General features: G+C 37.4%; 1 protein-coding gene across 3 annotated transcripts in view; it reads right to left on the reverse strand.

Moving 5' to 3' along the window:
* NAV3 (neuron navigator 3) overlaps nt 1-20375 on the reverse strand; it is a 383583-nt gene that overhangs the window by 144732 nt on the left and 218476 nt on the right. For all 3 annotated transcript variants that reach the window (XM_032346929.1, XM_032346928.1, XM_032346927.1), the window contains exon 12: nt 6423-6542. In XM_032346929.1, the coding sequence (XP_032202820.1) occupies nt 6423-6542 (120 nt within the window). The remainder of the gene's footprint in view (nt 1-6422; nt 6543-20375) is intronic.

Consider the following 20375-nt stretch of genomic DNA (forward strand, 5'->3'; position numbering starts at 1 on the left):
ATGACTCGTGGTATTTTCTTTCTGTACAGCTGATATCCTCATCAGTGTACCTCTGTGGGTAACTTTAAGGCATTAGGAAGTTTACACAACCATACATGAAAATGTACACTGTCCCTTGCTTTATATAGGCTTCTCTGTAATTTCTTTTGTTTTCTGCCATTGAAGAAAATGTGTATCTTTAACTAATTATTGATCTTATAGATCTCTTAGCACAGCTGCCAGTATGTAAAAATTGGGAGATACCTCAACTAAGTCCAGAGTCTGACTTCACTTGAAAAATCAAATGGTCTGGCAATAATTAGCCCCTCCTTTCCACATTTCTGCATTTCCACAGGCAGCAACTTCTAGAGTTAATGGTGACCTCCCCCTTGATTGGTCATGTTTAACATAGCCCTTCTGTTTCATTCATTTCACGTGATCTTCCTGACCCTGAAGGGTTTGAGCTTAATTAATGCACACACTATATACATATACACAGTCAGTGCTTTAATCCAGCATTTATATGGAGATGAACCTGTATCACCAAGGATAAAACCACCTGGGAGTTACACAGTGGGATGGATTGAACTGTGCCCCCCTTTCCTCAAAGCTGAAGCCCTAACCCTCAATGTGATGATATTTGAAGAAGGGCCTTTTGAGAGGTAATTAAGGTTAAATGAGCTCATAGTGGTGGGGCCCTACTCTAATAGAATTGACACCCTTACACAAACAGGAAGAAAAGTGAGACATCTTCCTCTTTTTCCCTGAGGGAGCACAGAGGAAAGGCTATGTGAGGACATGGCGAGAAGGTGGCCTTCTACGAATCAGGAAGAAAGCTCTCACCGGATAATGACTTTTCCAGCCCTGCACTCATGGACGTGTAGTCTTTGGTACATATCAAGGCGGCCTGAGAAGAGTCCCCATTCCCACTCTCCACCTAGAAGCTCATCTCCTTTCCCCTGGACTTTTGTAGTTCCTTTCCGAGCAGTCTGCCTATCTTTGCACCATCTCTCTTCGCTATTTGCTGTGGGTGAGTTATTATTAAAATACAATCAGCATGACACATGCTCTTGCTTTGAAATTTAAAAAGAAAACTAATTAAAATTAGTAAAATAGCCCCTTATCACTTCTAGGTCCAAATACTCTAGAACAGCCCTCCAGGTCCTTTGTTGTCATCCTTGCCCACATTCCCAGTGCACTAGCAAAATCCCATTATAAATGGGTCTGACAAGGACTCTTTTTGACCCAACTTTACTCAGGCTCCTCTGAGGTCTCTTCTTGACTAGGCCTTGACTTTGACCCATTGTTGGGCCTGCCTAGCCCAGTTTTAGCAAGAATACTGCCTGCTAGGGCATTTTAGAGAGATTCCTCCACCTTGATAAGCGAGTGCCTGTGATATCTGGTTATAGTACTCAACCCCCACTCGAATTACCTGATCACCCTGGCCTCTTTTCAGCAAGAATCTTAAGTGGGCTTAGCAAGAATCCCCTACCCCTGACGTCTTCTCTTAGTAATTTTCCCTCCACTGACCCCTCATTCTGCTTATTGGCTATGAATCCCCACGTGTTCTTGTTGTATTCACAACTGAGCCCAATCATATACTAAGATCCCCTTCCCCCAACTGCAACAATTCCTTATGAAATCTGTTTTCACTGCCTTAATAACTGCCACTTCTGGTTTTCTATAACATCCCCTTAAACTAAACTCTTCAATGCTTCCATGCTCTCCAATTCCACATTTCTTTGAATTTTTCCCAGGCCTTATGTCAAAAAGTTTTGCTTTCTTTATGACCCCATTTAAAACCTACTGCTTTTTGAAGTCTTTCCTTATCCTCCCAGTAGGAAGAATCACTTCCCTTTGGGGTGCTTCTAAGATACTATGTGTATACATCTATTATGACTTAATCAATTTTATTTATCACTTTATTTTTTGCTTACATTATTCTGTATGACCATTAAATTAAAGGTCTTTCATCTTTATTTTTCTGTTTTGTTTTTACCCAAGGTGCTATTATTATGCTGTCAATACACTCAGGAGGTAATTATATGTTTATTTATCAAATTTATCAAATATTTATCAAATATTTGTTAATATTTGTTAATGCTAGCAGGGAAACTAGTGTCAGGACAGTAATAGGAGTTAATAAAAACCAAAAAAACAACTATTTCCAAACTTTCGCCCCAAATTACCATTCCAATATAGTGTAACCCAATTGTTTAAGTGTATATGAATTAGGATTGACTTCATTATAATCAAGGCCAAATGGATAAAGGCCACACATTTTAACTGTCTGTTATGAATTTCCCAAAGCGTCTCCAACATGTCTACAAGGATTAGTCCCATTCTGTAATCTTCTTTTGGTCAGCATAATAAGGACATGGGAATGGTATTGGATTGATATGGAAAATGAAAGAACTGTAATATCTTCGAGTAATAAAATACTTAAGATATACCACAGTTGTCCATTGAAGCATCTTCTTTCCTTGGGGCTGTTTCAATCTGCTGGGAAGAAGATTTCACCTGTTCTCTATTGCCCATCCCCCCCCCCTTTTTTAAAAGATTTTATTTATTTATTTGACACTCAGAGATCACAAGTAGACAGAGAGGCAGGCAGAGAGAGAGGAGGAAGCAGGCTCCCCGCTAAGTAAAGAGCGCAATGCGGGGCTCGATCCCAGGACCCTGGGATCATGACCTGAGCCAAAGGCAGAGGCTTTAACCCACTGAGCCACTCAGGTGCCCCTGCCCATCCCATTTTAACCAAACTTTGATTAAAGGGGAAGCATTATAACCTTCACTAAATTAACACAAGCAATTCAAATCCATTGCTATCCTAGCCAGCCGCCTACTTTGCTCCTATGTAATGCATTTTCAGTGATCACGCTTATAGAAAAAATGTCTATGAAATATGAAAAATTAATAAAACACTTTTTTCTTTGCTCTTAAGGTTTTTTTTTTTTAACCAGTGAACTATTATAAGACCTACATTTACTAATTTACTAAAATGAACCAAGCCCTAACATTTTTCATTTTATTTAAAAGACCCCTGACTAAGGTAGCTGGGAAACTGTTAAGTACAGGAGGTAAAAGACCCAAGTCTTTGCACTATTATAACTATTAAATGAAGGTATTAGGCAAAATCAGCATTTCTTAAAATATCACAGGAACAAATTATTATAGAGAAGAAAGTGGGGAAATCAGTAAAGAAAATATGTTTTAGGGAGCACTAAATTAAATCAATTTAATAGTTTTTATTTTCAAGTACAGGACTTCTCAGTATCTTTTCTGAGTAAAACTAAGCAAAGAGCTATTCTTGCCTATCCTCTTTGGAATGGATATCAGAATTACGAAAGCTTTATGAAACAACATCCTGTACAAGGAGGTTATTAAATTAATAGAAGAACTTACACAACTATAATATTTAACACTATACATTTTTAAACCATCTACATCCTGAATCACTTCCTGAATATAGGATTTTAAAAGATCTTCAGACTTATCTATAATAAAAGACAAACTCCTATCTCTGCTGATAGCAGGATTTTCCCTATGGTCTTATTGGTGTTTAATACATACAAGTGATTAAGGCCGTTTTTGGATTCCTTAAATTCTACAATTCTTTCAAAAATGCAATTCTCAGAAGCTGACTCTGACAAATGGAGACAATTTATTTCAGGGGCAATGTGTCATTAAATGATCTAATTTAAAGATTAGTGTCAGTCTTATTTTGATATTCTCTTTCCCCTGATGGAGCACAGCTGAAAAAAGTGAATAAAAACTTCAAAATGTCCCATTTTTAAAATTTTAGAATGTTTATGCTAAGTGTTCATGGTTTCATCAAACTGGCATCTAGTTGTTTATTTTAAGATGGCGGTTTGGTAATTTCAGTATCCGTAAGAATGAATCACCTGGAGGGCTGTTGAAGATCACTGGGCCCACCCCAGAGTTTCCCCTTCAGTAAATCTTGGATAGAGCTAATCTGTATTTCTATCAAGTTCCCAAGCAATGCTGATGCTGCTGACTTAGTTACCACACTTTAAGAACCACTGCTTTCACAGGTCTCAATTTGTTCTACACACATCTGGGCTTTCCAGCTGGTCTGAGGTTCCTCCACCAGGCCCCAAGCTGGAACCTCATAAGAGCAATGAGAGCTGGTTATCCCAACTAACCCCTTATAAAATAAGGATCCTTTGTATCAATTCCTAGGTTCTGCCACCATGATCTTATTTCCTAAAGACCAATGGCCTGTCCCTCTTCTTTAGTATCTTCCATTGTCAACTAAGAATGTGCAGGTCCTTAGTTTCAAAATGCAGTCCAAATTGTAGATTTCTTCCCCTTGAATTACTGCTTCCTGTTTTCCCGCATAACCCCTTCCCTCTCTTGGTAATATCCTCACAGAAAGTTGGCGCTGGCCTCATTTGCCTCTCTACCCAGTTGAACTCTATTGCTAGCCATATATGAATGTACAGCTTTTAGTCATTCCTTTGTTCTTTAACTCCATAAGTATTTGCTAAAGGCTCTTAATATAATGACTATGACAAAACTTCTGCATTCATGGGCTTACATCGTAACTGGGGAGATATAAGATAAACATGTAAAAAATAAGTAAGTATGAAATATTCCAGGAGTGATGGGGCACGTTGAAGAAAACAATAGAAAGTAATGAGTAAGAAAGTGTATGTAAATCAAATGTATCTTAGACTCTCTGGAATCATTTCTCTGAGAAGACAACATTCAACAATGTTGTGATAGAGGAATTAATGTAGCTAATGTAGAAAAGGGCATTCCAAATGGAGGAAGCATCAATTCAAGAGCAGAAAGAAGACCAGGCTGGTTGAAGGCATCAGGAAGGGAAAATGGCTGAAGAGATCAGGTTGGTGGTGGGGAAGCAAAATTTTTCATAATCTTTGTGTAACCACCTGCTTCTCTCACATATACCCGGTCTATAGACCAAATATGTCTATCCTAGTCTCCTAGTGGAAACTGTCTTCTGGCCAGCAGGAATTAAAATATCAACAGCATTATTTAAAGAGCATTTAGAGCCCCAAATCCCCTCCTTGCCCCAGCTCAGTGGATGGCAGCCATGTCTATTCTCACCCCAGTAGAAATCTGCAGTTTTATTCTCTAGAGAGATCTCTGAACTATAGGATACCAGGCACATCCCCTCACCCTAGATCTAAGAGAGTGGCTTCCTAAACACAGGATAAGAAAAGCTACAAAACAGCCTACTTATCCTGGAGAAGACCCCAAATTTTAAAAAAGTGTGGTATTTCTGAAAATGGGTGTGAAGATAGAGATAAAAACAGAGGGATTAACTGAATATCTCTTTTAAAGAGTTAAGCCCTGGGACACCTGGGTGGCTCAGTTGGTTAAGCTGCTGGCTTCCGTTCAGGTCATGATCCCAGGGTCCTGGGATTGAGTCCCGCATCTGGCTCCTTGCTCAGTGGGGAGACTGCTTCTCTCTCTGCCTCTGCCTGCCACTCTGCCTGCTTCTGCACTATGTTTCTCTGACAAATAAATAAATAAAATCTTAAAAAAAAAAAAAGAGTTAAGCCCCAAATCCCCACCAAAATATATCAACATAATTTGAGTGAGGAGAAACTGATAACTAATATCAAAATCCAAGCCTTCTGAGTTGGCTATGTTAAAATGTGCAATGAATTGTGCACAGTTTCTACTTCAGAATGTGGATACATTAAATCACAACCTTTTGTCCTCTTCCTCAGTGCTAACTTTAGTAAAGAGCCACTCTAGGTACTGATATGTCATAGTTTTAGAAATGGCAATAACTTCCTGATGAATAAAGTCAAAATTCTGAGTGAAGAGAGGGCAAAATCAGGTCAGAAGTATGTCTTACAATACTGTTTTACAAGAACAATATTTTCTAACAGCAGTGATTCTGATCAAATTGACAAAACAACTTTGAGCAAAATAACTAGCACACGCATGCACACGTCCACACACACACACACACACAGCTTTAAACATCCTGAAACAATTACAAAACAGAAATTAGCCTAAGGCAAGAGTTCTATGCTTTCAACAAACTCCTCAAGAAAAATATCAAGTTTATTGTACCTGATAATTTGAATTCTTTTAATCTTTATATCATTAGCCTCCAGGTAAATCTGAGAATATCCAAACCTAAACAAACTTAACAGCCAGGGTTCTTTTCAAGGAAGGAACATAAGTCTATGTGTATCGTTTTGCTTTTACAGATATTAAAATTTGCTGCCATGTACCTGAAAGTTGTTAAATATTCTTACCAATGCAGTATATAGAGCTAAACAAGTCTTGTAAGAAAAACTAGATTAGTTTTAAAAACACTTCAAAATAATTATTATATTGGAATAAAAAGTCTTTTAACTTATACTGTCAAACCCTAGGATCTCATTTCTGAAATTGCTTTATGCTGTTCTCACTATCATAAATGCTGATAGCATTACCTGTCCGCATCCACTGTCACGTCATGAACTCCTCTCTGGATGACCTCTCTGGAAGTAGTTGTGTCTGGTATTCTATTCAGACTTCTAGTATACAGGTTGAGCCCTCCATCTGTCATGTACCTGAAAGTAAATGTGTAATTAATCAACATAAAATTAAATGATCTCATCTGTGTAATTTAACAGTGTTCACAATTTTTAATAATTATGCAAATGTGCTTTACTACAGTTTTTTCTATAGAAACATTTTACTCAACAGGAAGAATTTGAGTATTTTTCAAGTATATTAGGAAATCAATCTTCCTTACTATAACAACTAACTAGCCTACTAGCCTATTCATTTTTTCCCCTTTTGTTAAAATTTTGGACAGGCTTGGAGATAATTTAACTCTTAGAGAAATAAGAGCAAGATTATTTCATTTTGTAAGTATCTTTTTTGAAGCAATGAAGGTCACAGGAGTAATGGAATATTACTAAACCTAAAACTAGATTAAGTTATTTGATAAGTAAAATGTATCTTACCAATTGACCACAAGGATGAAATAATAGTCAAGATGCATCAAATGTTTGTCAGAACCTGTTCTAAAGAGTTTAATAATATGTTTAATATTATTAATATTAAATAGTTTAATAATATTTTTATCACCATATTAGAGAAAGAAAGTAAGTAAGCACAAAAGGGTTAAGTAACATTTTACTCAACCAGTCATGGCAGAACTAAAAAATAAATCTAGAAAGTTGGCTCCAGAATGATTTTAACCACCACACATTACTATCTGAAGTGAAGGGTCACACTGACTGACCCACTTCCAGTCTTTGAGAACTACTTCCAGGACATCACAGGAACACCATCATTGCACAGGGATGGTAGACCAAATACTACTGGCAATCCTGCTTCTATGGCTGCGGACTAGGGCACATTGTTTAATCTCCTACCCCATGCTGGGCTAATCAGATTTTTCTTTCTCGAGAATAGGATTAAACGACAGCTCCTCGGGCTTTCTTTGTGAATACAGTTGATGATAATGAACACCCAGGAGATGTAGTTATCTCCAGCAGACATAAGAAGCTACAGAGAAAGCTGCTCAGCAAAGTAAAAACAACCCCCAGGTGCACAAAAGGAAGCAGACACTTGGCCACGTAGTTTCAACTTCACAACTCGTCCTTGGGTTCTAAGAGGTACTCTTGCTTATTTATAATCATGACCGCAATTTGCTTAAGCAAATTTAAGTTGATTTCAATTTTTGTGATAAAAAATGTTTAATCATGACCATATTGAAGACTGACCAAATAGTTAAAGCTAGGATTATGAAACTGGCTAATGACTTACGTGATCAATAAATTCTGTCCTTACTAGCTGAAGGAACTTGAACAAGTTTCTTAAACTGTGCCTTAATTTCTTCCTCTGAAAATGGGAAGAATAAAATCTGCAGGCAGATTTTATGATAAAGAAAAAATACAAAAAGATCTTAATATGAGAACCTCATAAAAAGTAGCTATTTGTTATTTACAAAGTCTCTTCCACATATTTTGAAAAGGAAATAAATGAATTTTATATACAAAACTTAGGTCATACTGCATTATCCTTATAAGGGACTCTACATGGTGAGTTTTCTTGATCAGTAAAGAATTCAATCCCACCAACCAGAAAAAATAAAGGAGGACTTTTGCTCCAAAATGTATTAAACACTGATCTACTCTTTTAGATAAGAAATACTAGATACAATTTCACTTTTTTTTTTTTAATAACTAATTCATGATTAGGAGCATCAGTTAAATTAAAAGAGTGAAGGGACATTTGTCCTTCATGCATTTTCATTTGTCATCTGTCCCATCTTGGGGTTGTAGTTCAGGGTTTATTCTTACTTTCAATTTCTTACCGTATTTCCCAAACAGTACTAGACAAATATCTAAATGTTTTTATGACCTTGTAAGGTAGAGTTTGTAGAATTCCTGGTAAAGTAAAAGTGTTTAGTGGCAAATGTTTTTCTCAATCATTTTCCTTTTGAAATTGTGTTTCAAAAGGTTGAAGGTAGTTGATATTTCTCCAGATAAGTGAGCTACTCCTCTGCCCTTTTGGCTAAGTTGGTTAAGCAACTGCATTCGGCTCAGATCTTGATCTCAGAGTCCCAGGATTGAGTCCCACACTGGGCTCCCAACTCCATAGGGAATCTGCTTCTCCCTCTGATCTTCTCAGCTCTCATGCTCTCTCTCACTCTCTCCCTCTCAAATAAATAAATAAAATCTTCTAAAAAAATTAAAAATAAAAACTACCAACATGCTTAATCTTAACCTTGGAGGAAGCTGTAACAATGTGAACACACTATGTTTCATATATGTCTCATTTCATGTCTGTCTTCTTCATCTGTGCATCTCCGAAACTGTTTAACAAAGGTTTTCCATATAACTGGGGATCAACAAATATATTATGTGATTCAAAAGGCTTCCATATTATAAAAAGAAAGCATTATAGCTGATTTCAGTAACTTTACCCATAATGGTGATGCATGAAAATAAGAAATAAGATGACAGATCACTTCTATTAGAAATATAACCTTCCAATTTTCCGTATTTACAGAAGAGTAAGTTCTATAGACAAATATTAACTGTTTTTGAAAACTAATTTTCCAAAGGGGAAAAAAAAACATGCGTTTAAAACCTCAATACATTAAGAGAAAACCTATTTTTTTGGGAAACATTTCAAAGGATAGTCATTTTTCTTGGGCCCTTCAATTTTCCAGTTCATATCAAGTAGGTTTATAAGAGGTATTAATTGAATCAAAAAATACTCAGTTATATGAGGTGCCTGGGTGGCTCAGTGGGTTAAGCCCCTGGTGTCTGCTTGGGTCATGATGTCAGGGTCCTGGGATCAAGCCCCGCATCGGACTCTTTGCTCAGCGGGGAGCCTGCTTCCTTCTCTCTCTCTTTCTGCCTTCCCCCTCCCTCTCTCTGTGTGTCTCTCTGCCTACTTGAGATCTCTGTCTGTTAAATAAATAAAATCTTTTAAAAAAGTACTCTGTTATAATTCCTCCGTTTACACAGACATACTCTCGTTTGGGTGTTGGTAGGGCATTTTCATAACAGAACCATGACTTTGTTACTTAAAAAACAATATACAGTATGGAGGTCCCACAAGAAGTTAAAAATAGGGCTACCATATAATCCAGCAATTGCACTATGAGAGATTTACACCAAAGATACAAATACTATGATCCAAAGAGGCACCTGCACCGCAGTGTTTATTGCAGCAATGTTCACAATAGCCAAACTATGGAAAGAGCCCAGATGTCCACTGATGGATGAATGGATAAAGAAGAAGTGGTATTTGTACAATGGAATATTACTCAGCTATCAAAAAGGATGACCTCTTATACCCACTGACTTGGATGGAACTGGAGGGTATTATGCTGAGTGAAATAAGTCAATCAGAGAAAGATAATTATCCACAATATATGTGTAATACAAGAGACAGAGCAGAGTACCACAGGGTAAGGGAAGGAAAACTGAATGGGAGGAAGTCAGAGAGAGAAATCATGAGAGACTCTTAACTATGAAAAAAAAAAAAAAAAACCTGAAGGTTGCTGGATGGGAGATGGGATAACAGGGTGATGGGCATTAAGGAGGGCATGTGATGTGACATGCACTGGGGGTTATATGCAACAGATGAGTAACTGAACTGTACATCTGAAACTAATGATGTACTATTTTATGTTGGCTAATTGAATTTAAATTAAAAAAAAAAAACCACATCAGGCATTACACAAGTAAGACATATCCCTGATTTGAATTTTTTCTTGGTAATCCTTCCTTCTTTCATTCTTTCTGAAGGATTTAAAAATCTGTAAGAACATGAACTTTATAGCTCCTTTAGAAATATTATACTACGGTCTGGGAGCTATCAATGTTAGGGGGTCATTTTGAAAGAATAATGTAAAATTTAAAAAATGATTTCCTAACAGTGTTATATCTAAACTTCAAAACTGTCAGCCAAGATGAATTTAAGAAGAGATAATAGACACAGGGAAGATTGGTACAAAAAGTTGGAACAAAACTTGTGAGGGTTACTGACAAAAAATGAATTACCTCTAACTATGAAAGTCAGAATAATTTTAGCCATGTTCAAATTCAATAAGTTGTAAAAGAATTCACATAAAAAAAAAAAGTCTCACAAAGCATTTCCTAATTCTTTGTCACTTCTACTGACAGCCTGCTTCTTTTCCTGTCGGCAAATTTGCATACTCGTGGCATTTACTTTAGGTGTCTACTATCCAAATTAATATTTCTAGACCATATTATTCCACCTTGCTCTAAAATAAGGTACTAAACTGTTACCAATGCATAGATAGGTGGCTTTCTCATAAGCACTTCAAATATAGAAAAAAACTGACTATATATTAACTTCACCACTAAAACTCATGTTCCTTTTGTGCATGCTATGATGGCTAAAGGGAAAGACACCATCTATCTAGTCGATAATCTAGATACATCACTCCTTCTTGTCACTCACTACCCACTGCTACTATAAGATGGAGTCTGTTCAAATCTGTGAATCTGCATAATTATGCTCTAATTATGTCTGGAATTCACTGAAACATGATTTATAAAACTTGTTTTTTATATTGTTCAAATCCTACTTTCTCAATGAACAGAAATACATACAATTCTACCATCAGAGTAATTATATACTTTCTGAAAAAAAAACAACAACAACCTTTTGGGGAAATATATATTTTTGTAGGTGTATAAGATATAAAAGTATATATCAAATAATAATAAAAATACTGACTTTCATGCACCTGCTACCTGGCTTCAGAAATACAACATTTGCAGTTTCTTCAACATCCATATAGGTTCTTCTCACTCACATCCCCAAACCTCCCTTCTGGAGGCATCTACTGTCCTGGATTTCATTAGCTTTCCCCTACTTTTCTTCATGGTTTTGCCACATGGGCTTGTATTCCTAAAAATATACTGTTTAGTATCTCCTGGATTTGAACTTTATATAAATCGAGTCACACTATGCATAATCTTTTTTAACTTCTTTCCTTCACCCAAAATTAATTTTTGCAATTATTTATCTTCATGTGTATCATTGCATTATTCATTTTATAGTTTTATTATTCTGTTTTACAAATATACTTGTTGATTAATCCATTTGACTATTACAGACATTTGAGTTGTTTTTTGTCTTTGTGCTACCACGAACACTTGCGTACCGACAATTTCTTGTGCTCAGAAGCAAGAACTTAACTAAGATCTAGATCTAGACAGGAAATCACTGGGTCATAAGAGACATATACCTATATTTAGCCTTACTAGTCACTGATAAACAGTTTTTATTTTTTTTTATTTTTTTTTTAAGATTTTATTTATTTATTTGACAGAGAGAGATCACAAGTAGGCAGAGAGGCAGACAGAGAGAGAGGAGGAAGCAGGCTCCCCGCTGAGCAGAGAGCCCGATGCGGGGCTCGATCCCAGGACCCTGAGATCATGACCTGAGCCGAAGGCAGCGGCTTAACCCACTGAGCCACCCAGGCGCCCCTGATAAACAGTTTTTAAAAGAGTTTGAGAATAAACACCTACTAGTCTCATTTTGGTTTGGTTTACAAATTCCAGATTACCAAGCAGGTTGATTATATTTTCACTTCGTTATAAGCCATTTATGTTTTATCGGTGTTGGCTAATGGAATTTAAATGTTTAAAAATGCTGACTTTATTAGAAAGACTCCATTTCAAAATTTTCAAGCATATTGTTTGTGCAATTTGTAATCATGTGTAACCAGTTGTGATACTTTCTAAGTGATATAAATATATATCTATACTTAATAGTCTGTTTCTTGATCTGTTTCTCTCTGTCTCTCATCTTTCCTTTGTTCATTTGTTTTGTTTCTTAAATTCCACGTATGAGTGAAATCATATGGTATTTGCCTTTCTCTGTTTTACTTACTTTCTCTTGCTCATTTTTCTACTGGATTCAATGCTATGTTCTGTTTTCCTTTTTTCTTTCCTCATTGATACTAATCCTTTATTAGTTACACATGTTGCATGTATTTGTGGCTTCTATAGGGTTTTATCTTGACACTTTTCTCCTGCTTATTTTTATGTGAAATTCATTTTTCTGAATAAAAAGAAACAATGCAGATACCTTTCCAACTTGACACAGTAACTGCCTCTATTGTTTTTGTATATTGTTTTAAAAAGCAGTCATTAGCTTTTTGAGATTTTTGGATTCTGTTTCCATCTCTCACTTTCTTCCAGACTGTCATGTTCACCTTCATTGCCAATTTTTTTTTTTTTTTCAATTTGCTTCTGCTCCGAGAAGGTGTCTCTTAGTGTGGGGTCCTGTCCTGAAAGGGGGTTGTCGTTGGGCACCTAAATGAACTAGTTCATAGGAACTAGACTGTTCTATTCTGTTCAGACATAACCTTCTGCCTTTATTCTCCCTTGTTGGTCAAGGGGTCAAAAGCCCTTCCAGCTTCAGCTGCCAACTTCAAATGCTCTGTGAGTTTTCTAGTCAGTTTTCTGACTATGTTGGGTTCTTCTGTTCTTGTTACCAGATGCCCCAGTGCCTATCTCTGTTTCCTCTGAAACAGACAGTGATCCCATCCTTTGGCTCTTGGATGTTTGTCCTCAGCTATTTACTTGGGGGCTGAGATGATACTTTGTCATCAGCTTTTATGTGTGAACAATGATTGTGATTTTTTTGGTTGTGCTGGCTGGTTGCTTTTTCTGGGGATTTGGGAAGATTCAAAACCTAGGCTTGCACCATAACTTATTAGAATTCTGCGTTTTTACATTCAAATTTCATGTTAGCCACTATATGTTACAATTCACTTTCTTTTTTTTTTTTTTTTTTAAAGATTTTACTTATTTGACAGAGAGAGAGACAGCCAGAGAGGGAACACAAGCAAGGGGAGTGGCAGAGGGAGAAGCAGGCTTCGGAGCTTGATCCCAGGATCCTGGACCATGACCTTAAGCCAAAGGCAGATGCTTAATGACTGAGCCACCCAGGCACCCCACAATTAGCTATTTTTTAATGACATGAACACACAGGCTTTTCTTTTCTTTTCTTTTCTTTTTTTAAACCCTCAAAGGCACAATCATTCAGCATCTTCTTTTTGATGAACACAGATAATATTAACTACTGTCTCCTAGATCATACATGCTAGCTTAAAAAAAAAAAAAACAAAACTATACTAATAATGACTGATGGCTGTGAAGCTCTGTTCTTTTGTAAAAAATTAACTCCTAGGAGAGAAATGTGTACATGTAGACATGTTGACAGTCTCACAGGGTCAGCATGTCACGATGACGGAGAGTACAGACTGGAGACAGAATGCTGGGTTCAAGTCCAGCACTGCCTGTTTTAAGAAATTTTAAATTCCCAGAAACTAGTTAATTTTCTGAGTTCCATTTAAAGTCACTTAAACTATTCATGTTTCCACTGCTTCATTGGTAAAATGGAGATAATAATGATAGATTTACCTCTTACAGTTAACGGTGAGACATAAATGAGTCAACAAATGTCAAAGGCATAGAATGCTGTCTAGCACAGAGTAAGTGCCATGTCCGTGTTGGCTTGTACTATCATCTATCTCTCTTTCCAATAGGACCACCACCTCCACCAAACATAAATCTCCCGTCTTGAATATGAAAGGAGTAGAAGCATTACAATTAAGAGTCTTTGGTTTGTCACATATATTCTTTCACCCCAACACTTTAACCTGCCCTTCCCAATGGTACACCTGCTTCACACCATCAAGTTTACTAAGGGTGAATGGAGGGAGTATCGAGGGAGAAGAAGGATAAAAGTACTCACCTTCCTTTGTAAAAAGGCCACTTGTCAGAATTAAATTACTTTGTGTTCGGGCCATATGACTTAAAGTAGAATTTTAGGTTATGTTCTGACTTAACTATTTATACCGTGACACCTGCAGATCACTTCAATTGCCACCCAATTAAAAAACGTAACTTTCTCCCCAATTTTCCAGCACGTTCCTTTTTTATTTCATAAATGGAGGTGTTTTCAGAGACTCATTATAAGTAAGAGGGCTTCTTCTGACTAAATCCTAATTACTGGCAGATTCACATTCCCAAGTGTTTAAAGTAATTTCAGAAAGAGAAGAAAAAGATAAGTCTTTCTATGCTTCAGGAAATTCTGAATTCTCAGAATGCCGATTAACTAGTTTTCTGAGTTCTGTCTAAGGTACATGAGAAAGTGAAACTCCATTCCCATTCCCTTCATGACATTCCTTGTGGTTACATGAGGAAAAAAATCTTAAACACCTTCATTCATTACTGTGTCTTTTGAGCTCTTTGTCCCTTTAATCACTGAAACATACTTATAAAAATTGGGAACAGAAAATTAACTTTGTGACTCAATTTTTTCATGAACCGTAGCACAGACATTTCAATGCCCTTTTTTCCTCACTTTAAACATCATCAAATTAAAATTCCCCCTGGGATATCTCTAACCCTCTCATCTTCCCTCCTTTTAATTCTGGGCTGAGGCACTGGGCTACATCCTAGAGATGTCAATGATTTTCTGTGTAAACTGGTGAGCAATGAAGCACAACAGTCCTAAGCACGGTGAGTTACGACCAGCCAAATCATCTGCTGACCATGCCTACTCACCTCCCACGCAGGGGACAGAACTGCCACCCAGGAACACTTTAAATTCCAGTGTTCCTGGACTCTGCCACAGGAAAGAGAAAATGCCAAATGCTCAACAGGTCACCATCACCAGGGGAAGCTTTCATATAGGATTTGTGGGTTTTTTAGTTTTTCCTTAAATATACTGGGTGTGAATGATACCATAAAACACGTGGACCACTGATGCATATTTAAATAGGCTCATTCGACCCAAGACTTTATTTGAAAGACTGGTAGGGAACAAAATTGAACAGAAGTCTGAACTGGTTTTCCACTGAAGCAGGAAACAAGTAGGAAGGACAATGGATGTGACTTTATTATTATTATTATTTTATTCTTGTTTCTCATGAATGAATTCAGCAGAAATTACCCAGATTTCATCAAACAACTTCCTCTTCCTTCTAGGCATAAAGCTGTACCATATTTGATGGCCTTCCTTCTAATTAGATGTGGCCATTCAGCTGTTTTGAATAAGGGAATGTGTGTAGAAGTTATGTGCACCTCTCGTAAGCCTGGTACATATGAAATACTCTCACACCAAGATTCTTCTCTTTTGCCACCTGCTTATTGAATGCCAATGCTCAGGGTGATCCTGGGATTGTAACAGAATTATTCACTTCAGTCTTGTTCTCTGAGAGACTATATGGTGGACATTCCCAACTGAAGAACAGAAATAACAGCGAGGGTTTTATTTGAAGGAGAAATCAACTCTGGGTTAAGTTACAAGATTTTGAGATTTCTTGCTTACAGAAGTAACTGTTAACTAATACAGCAGGAATCCTGGAAAATACAAAATGTTTCTGAGTATCAGTACGCCTGTAATATATATTATTATATATAGAACTCAGCTGTTTTTAAACACTGCCTTAAGAAAAAACTACTAATCTAAGAATGTATACACACATACTTACTTACAAACGTGTATGTATTAGTTACGCATTCACTGAACAAATGAGCACCTACGAAAATATAAAAAACACTAGCATGGGGGTCATGTGGTATCTTGCCTATATTGCTCACTCCTGCACCCACAGCCCCAAAATGCTGCCTGGCATACAGGGTGAACTCAGAAATATATTTTGGATACACATTTTACCTCAGGATCTTTCTCTCAATTCTTTTCCCGGAAGTCCACACATCTCCCACAATTTCCACTATCTTCTTCTATAGGAGACCACACTCGCCATCATATCTCTACCCTGAAAACTACTGCTTTTCCAACTTAAACCACAATGTCGTCCACTCTATGTTTCTAACTCTACACTCATCATCTCCCATCTGCTTTCTCAAAAAAGAAAAAAAAAAAAGCCTCTTTTTCTGCCTATTTTCTCTAAAGCTATAATTTCCCCTTTCTGGCGCTTAGAAAATGGGCATCTTCTCTGAATTCACTGCCTCTCTTAAGCCCTTATGAGTAGCGCCTATCACTTTGTCTGTAAATTTCTCCTTCGTGGTATCTTCCGTATCAGTTTTTCCGCTCCTTTCATCCCCATCAAGGCTACGCCCATATTTCTGGCTTATAGACCTTGGACCTCAAGTTCTGCAGCAGTGTCTGAAATCTACCATCAGAGCTTCTCCTCTCAATACATTTTGCAGATTTCCCCTGAGGGGGACTTTCAGAAATCATCTTCATGACCTCTTCTGTGTGGCTACTAAATAATCTTAAGAAACAGTGATTTCCACTGCTTAGAGTACACAGTTTAAATTTCTAAGCATAATGTTATGGAGGCCTGTCACAATAGACCCTATCTCTCAAAATTAAATATTCAGATTCCATGACTCTCGATTAAAGGAAAGGTCAGTGAATGTCCTCTAATCCAACTGTCCCTCTGATTCTAAAAATTATATTTTAGTCAAGTTCACTGAATGACATTCTTTCTACAATATTTCTCCTTTTCTTACAGATATTCTCTTAATACATTTCCCTCCTCTATAGCTATTTAAATTAAACTATTTCCTTTTCTTATCCACTCCTTTCTATCTCATGCCTGGATTTAACACTTTCTCTTTCTTCTGAACTTTTAGCTAAGTTTTTATCTGTACAAAACTTTTGAAATTACTCACACATTGCATTATCAATGTCCATTGATTTCTGATTTAAATTGCTCCCAAGATATGCATGTTTTCTCTCCCCAGATAAGCATTTTCTGTGTATATAAATAAATAGTCAATCTTCATTATTCACAAACTCCATATTTACAAATTTGCTTACTTGCTAAAATTTGCAAATCAATAACTGCAACACTTCCATGATCATTCACAGACAGGTGCAGAACAGCAATTGGAGTTGCCCGTGAGGACATTCCCAGCTGAGGTCAAATAAATAAGGTGACATTCTTCCCTCTTGATTTGGCTCTCTTACTGTCAATATCTCCTTTTTACAGGCTCTTTAGAGCCATATTTTCTGCATTTTTGTGCTCCCTGTTGGAGATTCTGCTGCTTAAAATGCCCCCTCAACTGTAGTCTTGAGGTATTCTTGTGTCCCAAAGTGTAGGAAGGCTGTGGTGTGTCTCATAAAAAACTATGACTTAGATAAACTTCATGTAGGCATGAATTACAGTGCTGTGAAGGCATGAGCTCAATGTTAATGAGCCTATAATATGTATTAATTCACAAATAAGGTGGCTTTAAATTTAAATACACATAAAACAAGATTATATTCTGATGAGTTGATAAAAATGTTGTGACCCAAAGCTCACAGGAACTATGTCTGTATTTCCCCTAGGAGCAATGGTTCAATATTCACTAATTCAGTATATGTGGTGACTACTACAGATAAGGAGATTGACTGCCTGCGTGTGTGTGAGTGTGTGTCTGTCTGTGTGTATATTCTATGTATATGTATATATGTGTGTATACATTAATATGTGCATGTGTGTCTGTGTATATAAATATGCTATATTTATGTATATAATTAAATCTTTATTCAGGGGCATGGAAGAGGTCTCCCTGTAGTTCACCTGCTTGCTGTGCCCTGGCTCGGAGAGCAGTCATCGAACCGTGCTGCAATTCATGATTTATGGCAACATCAAGCTGAGAGCCCACTCCTAGGTTAACTGATTGCAGCCAGCTCCCTTGCTCTAGTGTCTGGGAACTCTGATGCAGTCAGGCACCCCAATCTTCCTGTGGCCCCAAGAATCCTGAAACCACAGTGTCCCACCTAGCATTCCACCCGACTTTGCCACCTGACTCATGAACAATTACTCAGCAAATTCAAATCAAAACCACAGTGAGATACCACCTCACACCAGAATGGCTAAAATCAACAAGACAGGAAACAACAGGTATTGGCGAAGATTCAGAGAAAAGGGAACCCTCATACACTATTGGTGGGAATGCAAGCTGCGGCAGCCATTCTGGAAAACAGTATGGAGATTCCTCAAGACATTGAAAATAGAGCTACCCTAAGACCCAGCAACTAAACTACTAGGTATTTACCCCAAAGATACAAATGTAGTGATCCAAAGAGGAATCTGCACCCCAATGTTTATAGCAGCAATGTCTACAATAGCTAAACCATGGAAAGAGCCCAGAAGTCCATCAACAGATGAATGGATAAAGAAGATGTTGTGTATATATACAATGGAATATTATGCAGCCATCAAAACAAATGAAATCTTGCCATTTGTAACTACATGGATGGAACTAGAGGGTATTATGTTGAGCGAAATAAGTCAATCAGAGAAAGAAAATTGTCATCTGATCTCACTGATATGTGGCATTTAAGAAAGAGAAGCAGAGGATCATAGGGGAAGGGAAGGAAAAATAAATCAAGATGAAATCAGAGAGGGAGACAAGTCATAAGAGACTCTTAACCGTAAAGATAAAGTGAAGGTTGCTGGAGGGAAGGGGTGTAAAGGGATGGGGTAACTGGGTGAAGGGCATTAAGGAGGATAGGTGATGTGATGAGCACTGGGTATTATGTAAGACTGATGAGGGTTGCCTCGGTGGCTCAGTCGTTAAGCGCCTGCCTTTGGCTCAGGTCATGATCCCAGGGTCCTGGGACTGAGCTCCACATCAGGCTCCATGCTCAGTGGGAAACCTGCTTCTCCCTCTCCCACTCCCCTGCTTGTGTTTTCTCTCTTGCTGTGTCTCTCTGTCAAATAAATAAACAAAATCTTAAAAAAAAAAAAAAAAAAAAAACCACTGATGGATCACTGACCTCTACTTCTGAAATTAATAATACACTATATGATAATTAATTGATTTTAAATAAAAAATAAATCTTCATCCAATAGTGAATATAAAAACAAACACATATGGTCTCGGGGCGCCTGGGTGGCTCAGTGGGTTAAAGCCTCTGCCTTCGGCTCAGGTCATGATCCCAGGGTCCTGGGATCGAGCCCCACACTGGGCTCTCTGCTCAGCAGGGAGCCTGCTTCCTCCCCTCTCTGACTGCCTCTCTGCCTACTTGTAATCTCTGTCTGTCAAATAAAAAAAAAAAAAACCCACATATGCTCTCACTTAAAGAGATGAAGAAAGAAAAGAGGAGGAGATAGGAGTGAGAGTAGAAACAGTGGGTGAGAAAAGGGAGAGACAGGAGAAAAAGTTCATGCTTTCAAAAGTTTAGCTCCTGTGCTGCCCAAACTGGGTATCTCACCCCCAGATGGTATTTAATATGGACAAAAATGATAACAATAACATCTACAAGTTAGTGTGATTATTAATGATAATAAATGGAATTATGATGCTGATGACAAATTTACTCAACTCTCATACTGTGACAGGCTTTGAGTAAGTACAATTTTGTGGGTTATTTCCTTAATTCCTAATAATTTTGTGGAGATTCTGCAATTTCATCCTTATTACAGAAAACAAAGAGTTTGGGCAAATTAAGCCCCCACGGCATCCACAGACAGCAAATTGTAGAAAGGAATTTAAATTAGACTCTGACTCCAGCAGCATCTCAACTACCTCCTACCCTAACTGACCGCAATCTGTCTCCCGAATTCTAAACTGTTGGAATTTAGACATCTGGGAAGGAGCACATATGAAAGCACTGGATATGGGGACATCACAGCAGAGCTATACATCGAAAGGTCTTCTGTAATTTTTTTTTTTTTTTTTTAGGTCTGTCTCCTTTCAAATAAGATTTTCCTTTTTCTTTTCTTCTTTTCTTTTCTTTCATGAAGGATGCCAGGAAGGTTACTCATATAGAAGAATGCTTTCTGATACTGGTTCTCTCAGATGTATAAGGACAAAAAGTAGGTCAAATCCCTAAATTTAGCATTTTGGGAAATCGTGAAAATTATAAACTTGATTTGGGAAGCTTTTCCTTGCATTACAGAGCCAAGGTTTTGAAGCCAG

The sequence above is a fragment of the Mustela erminea genome, chromosome 6 (assembly GCF_009829155.1).
Source record: "Mustela erminea isolate mMusErm1 chromosome 6, mMusErm1.Pri, whole genome shotgun sequence".
Lineage (NCBI taxonomy): Eukaryota > Metazoa > Chordata > Mammalia > Carnivora > Mustelidae > Mustela > Mustela erminea.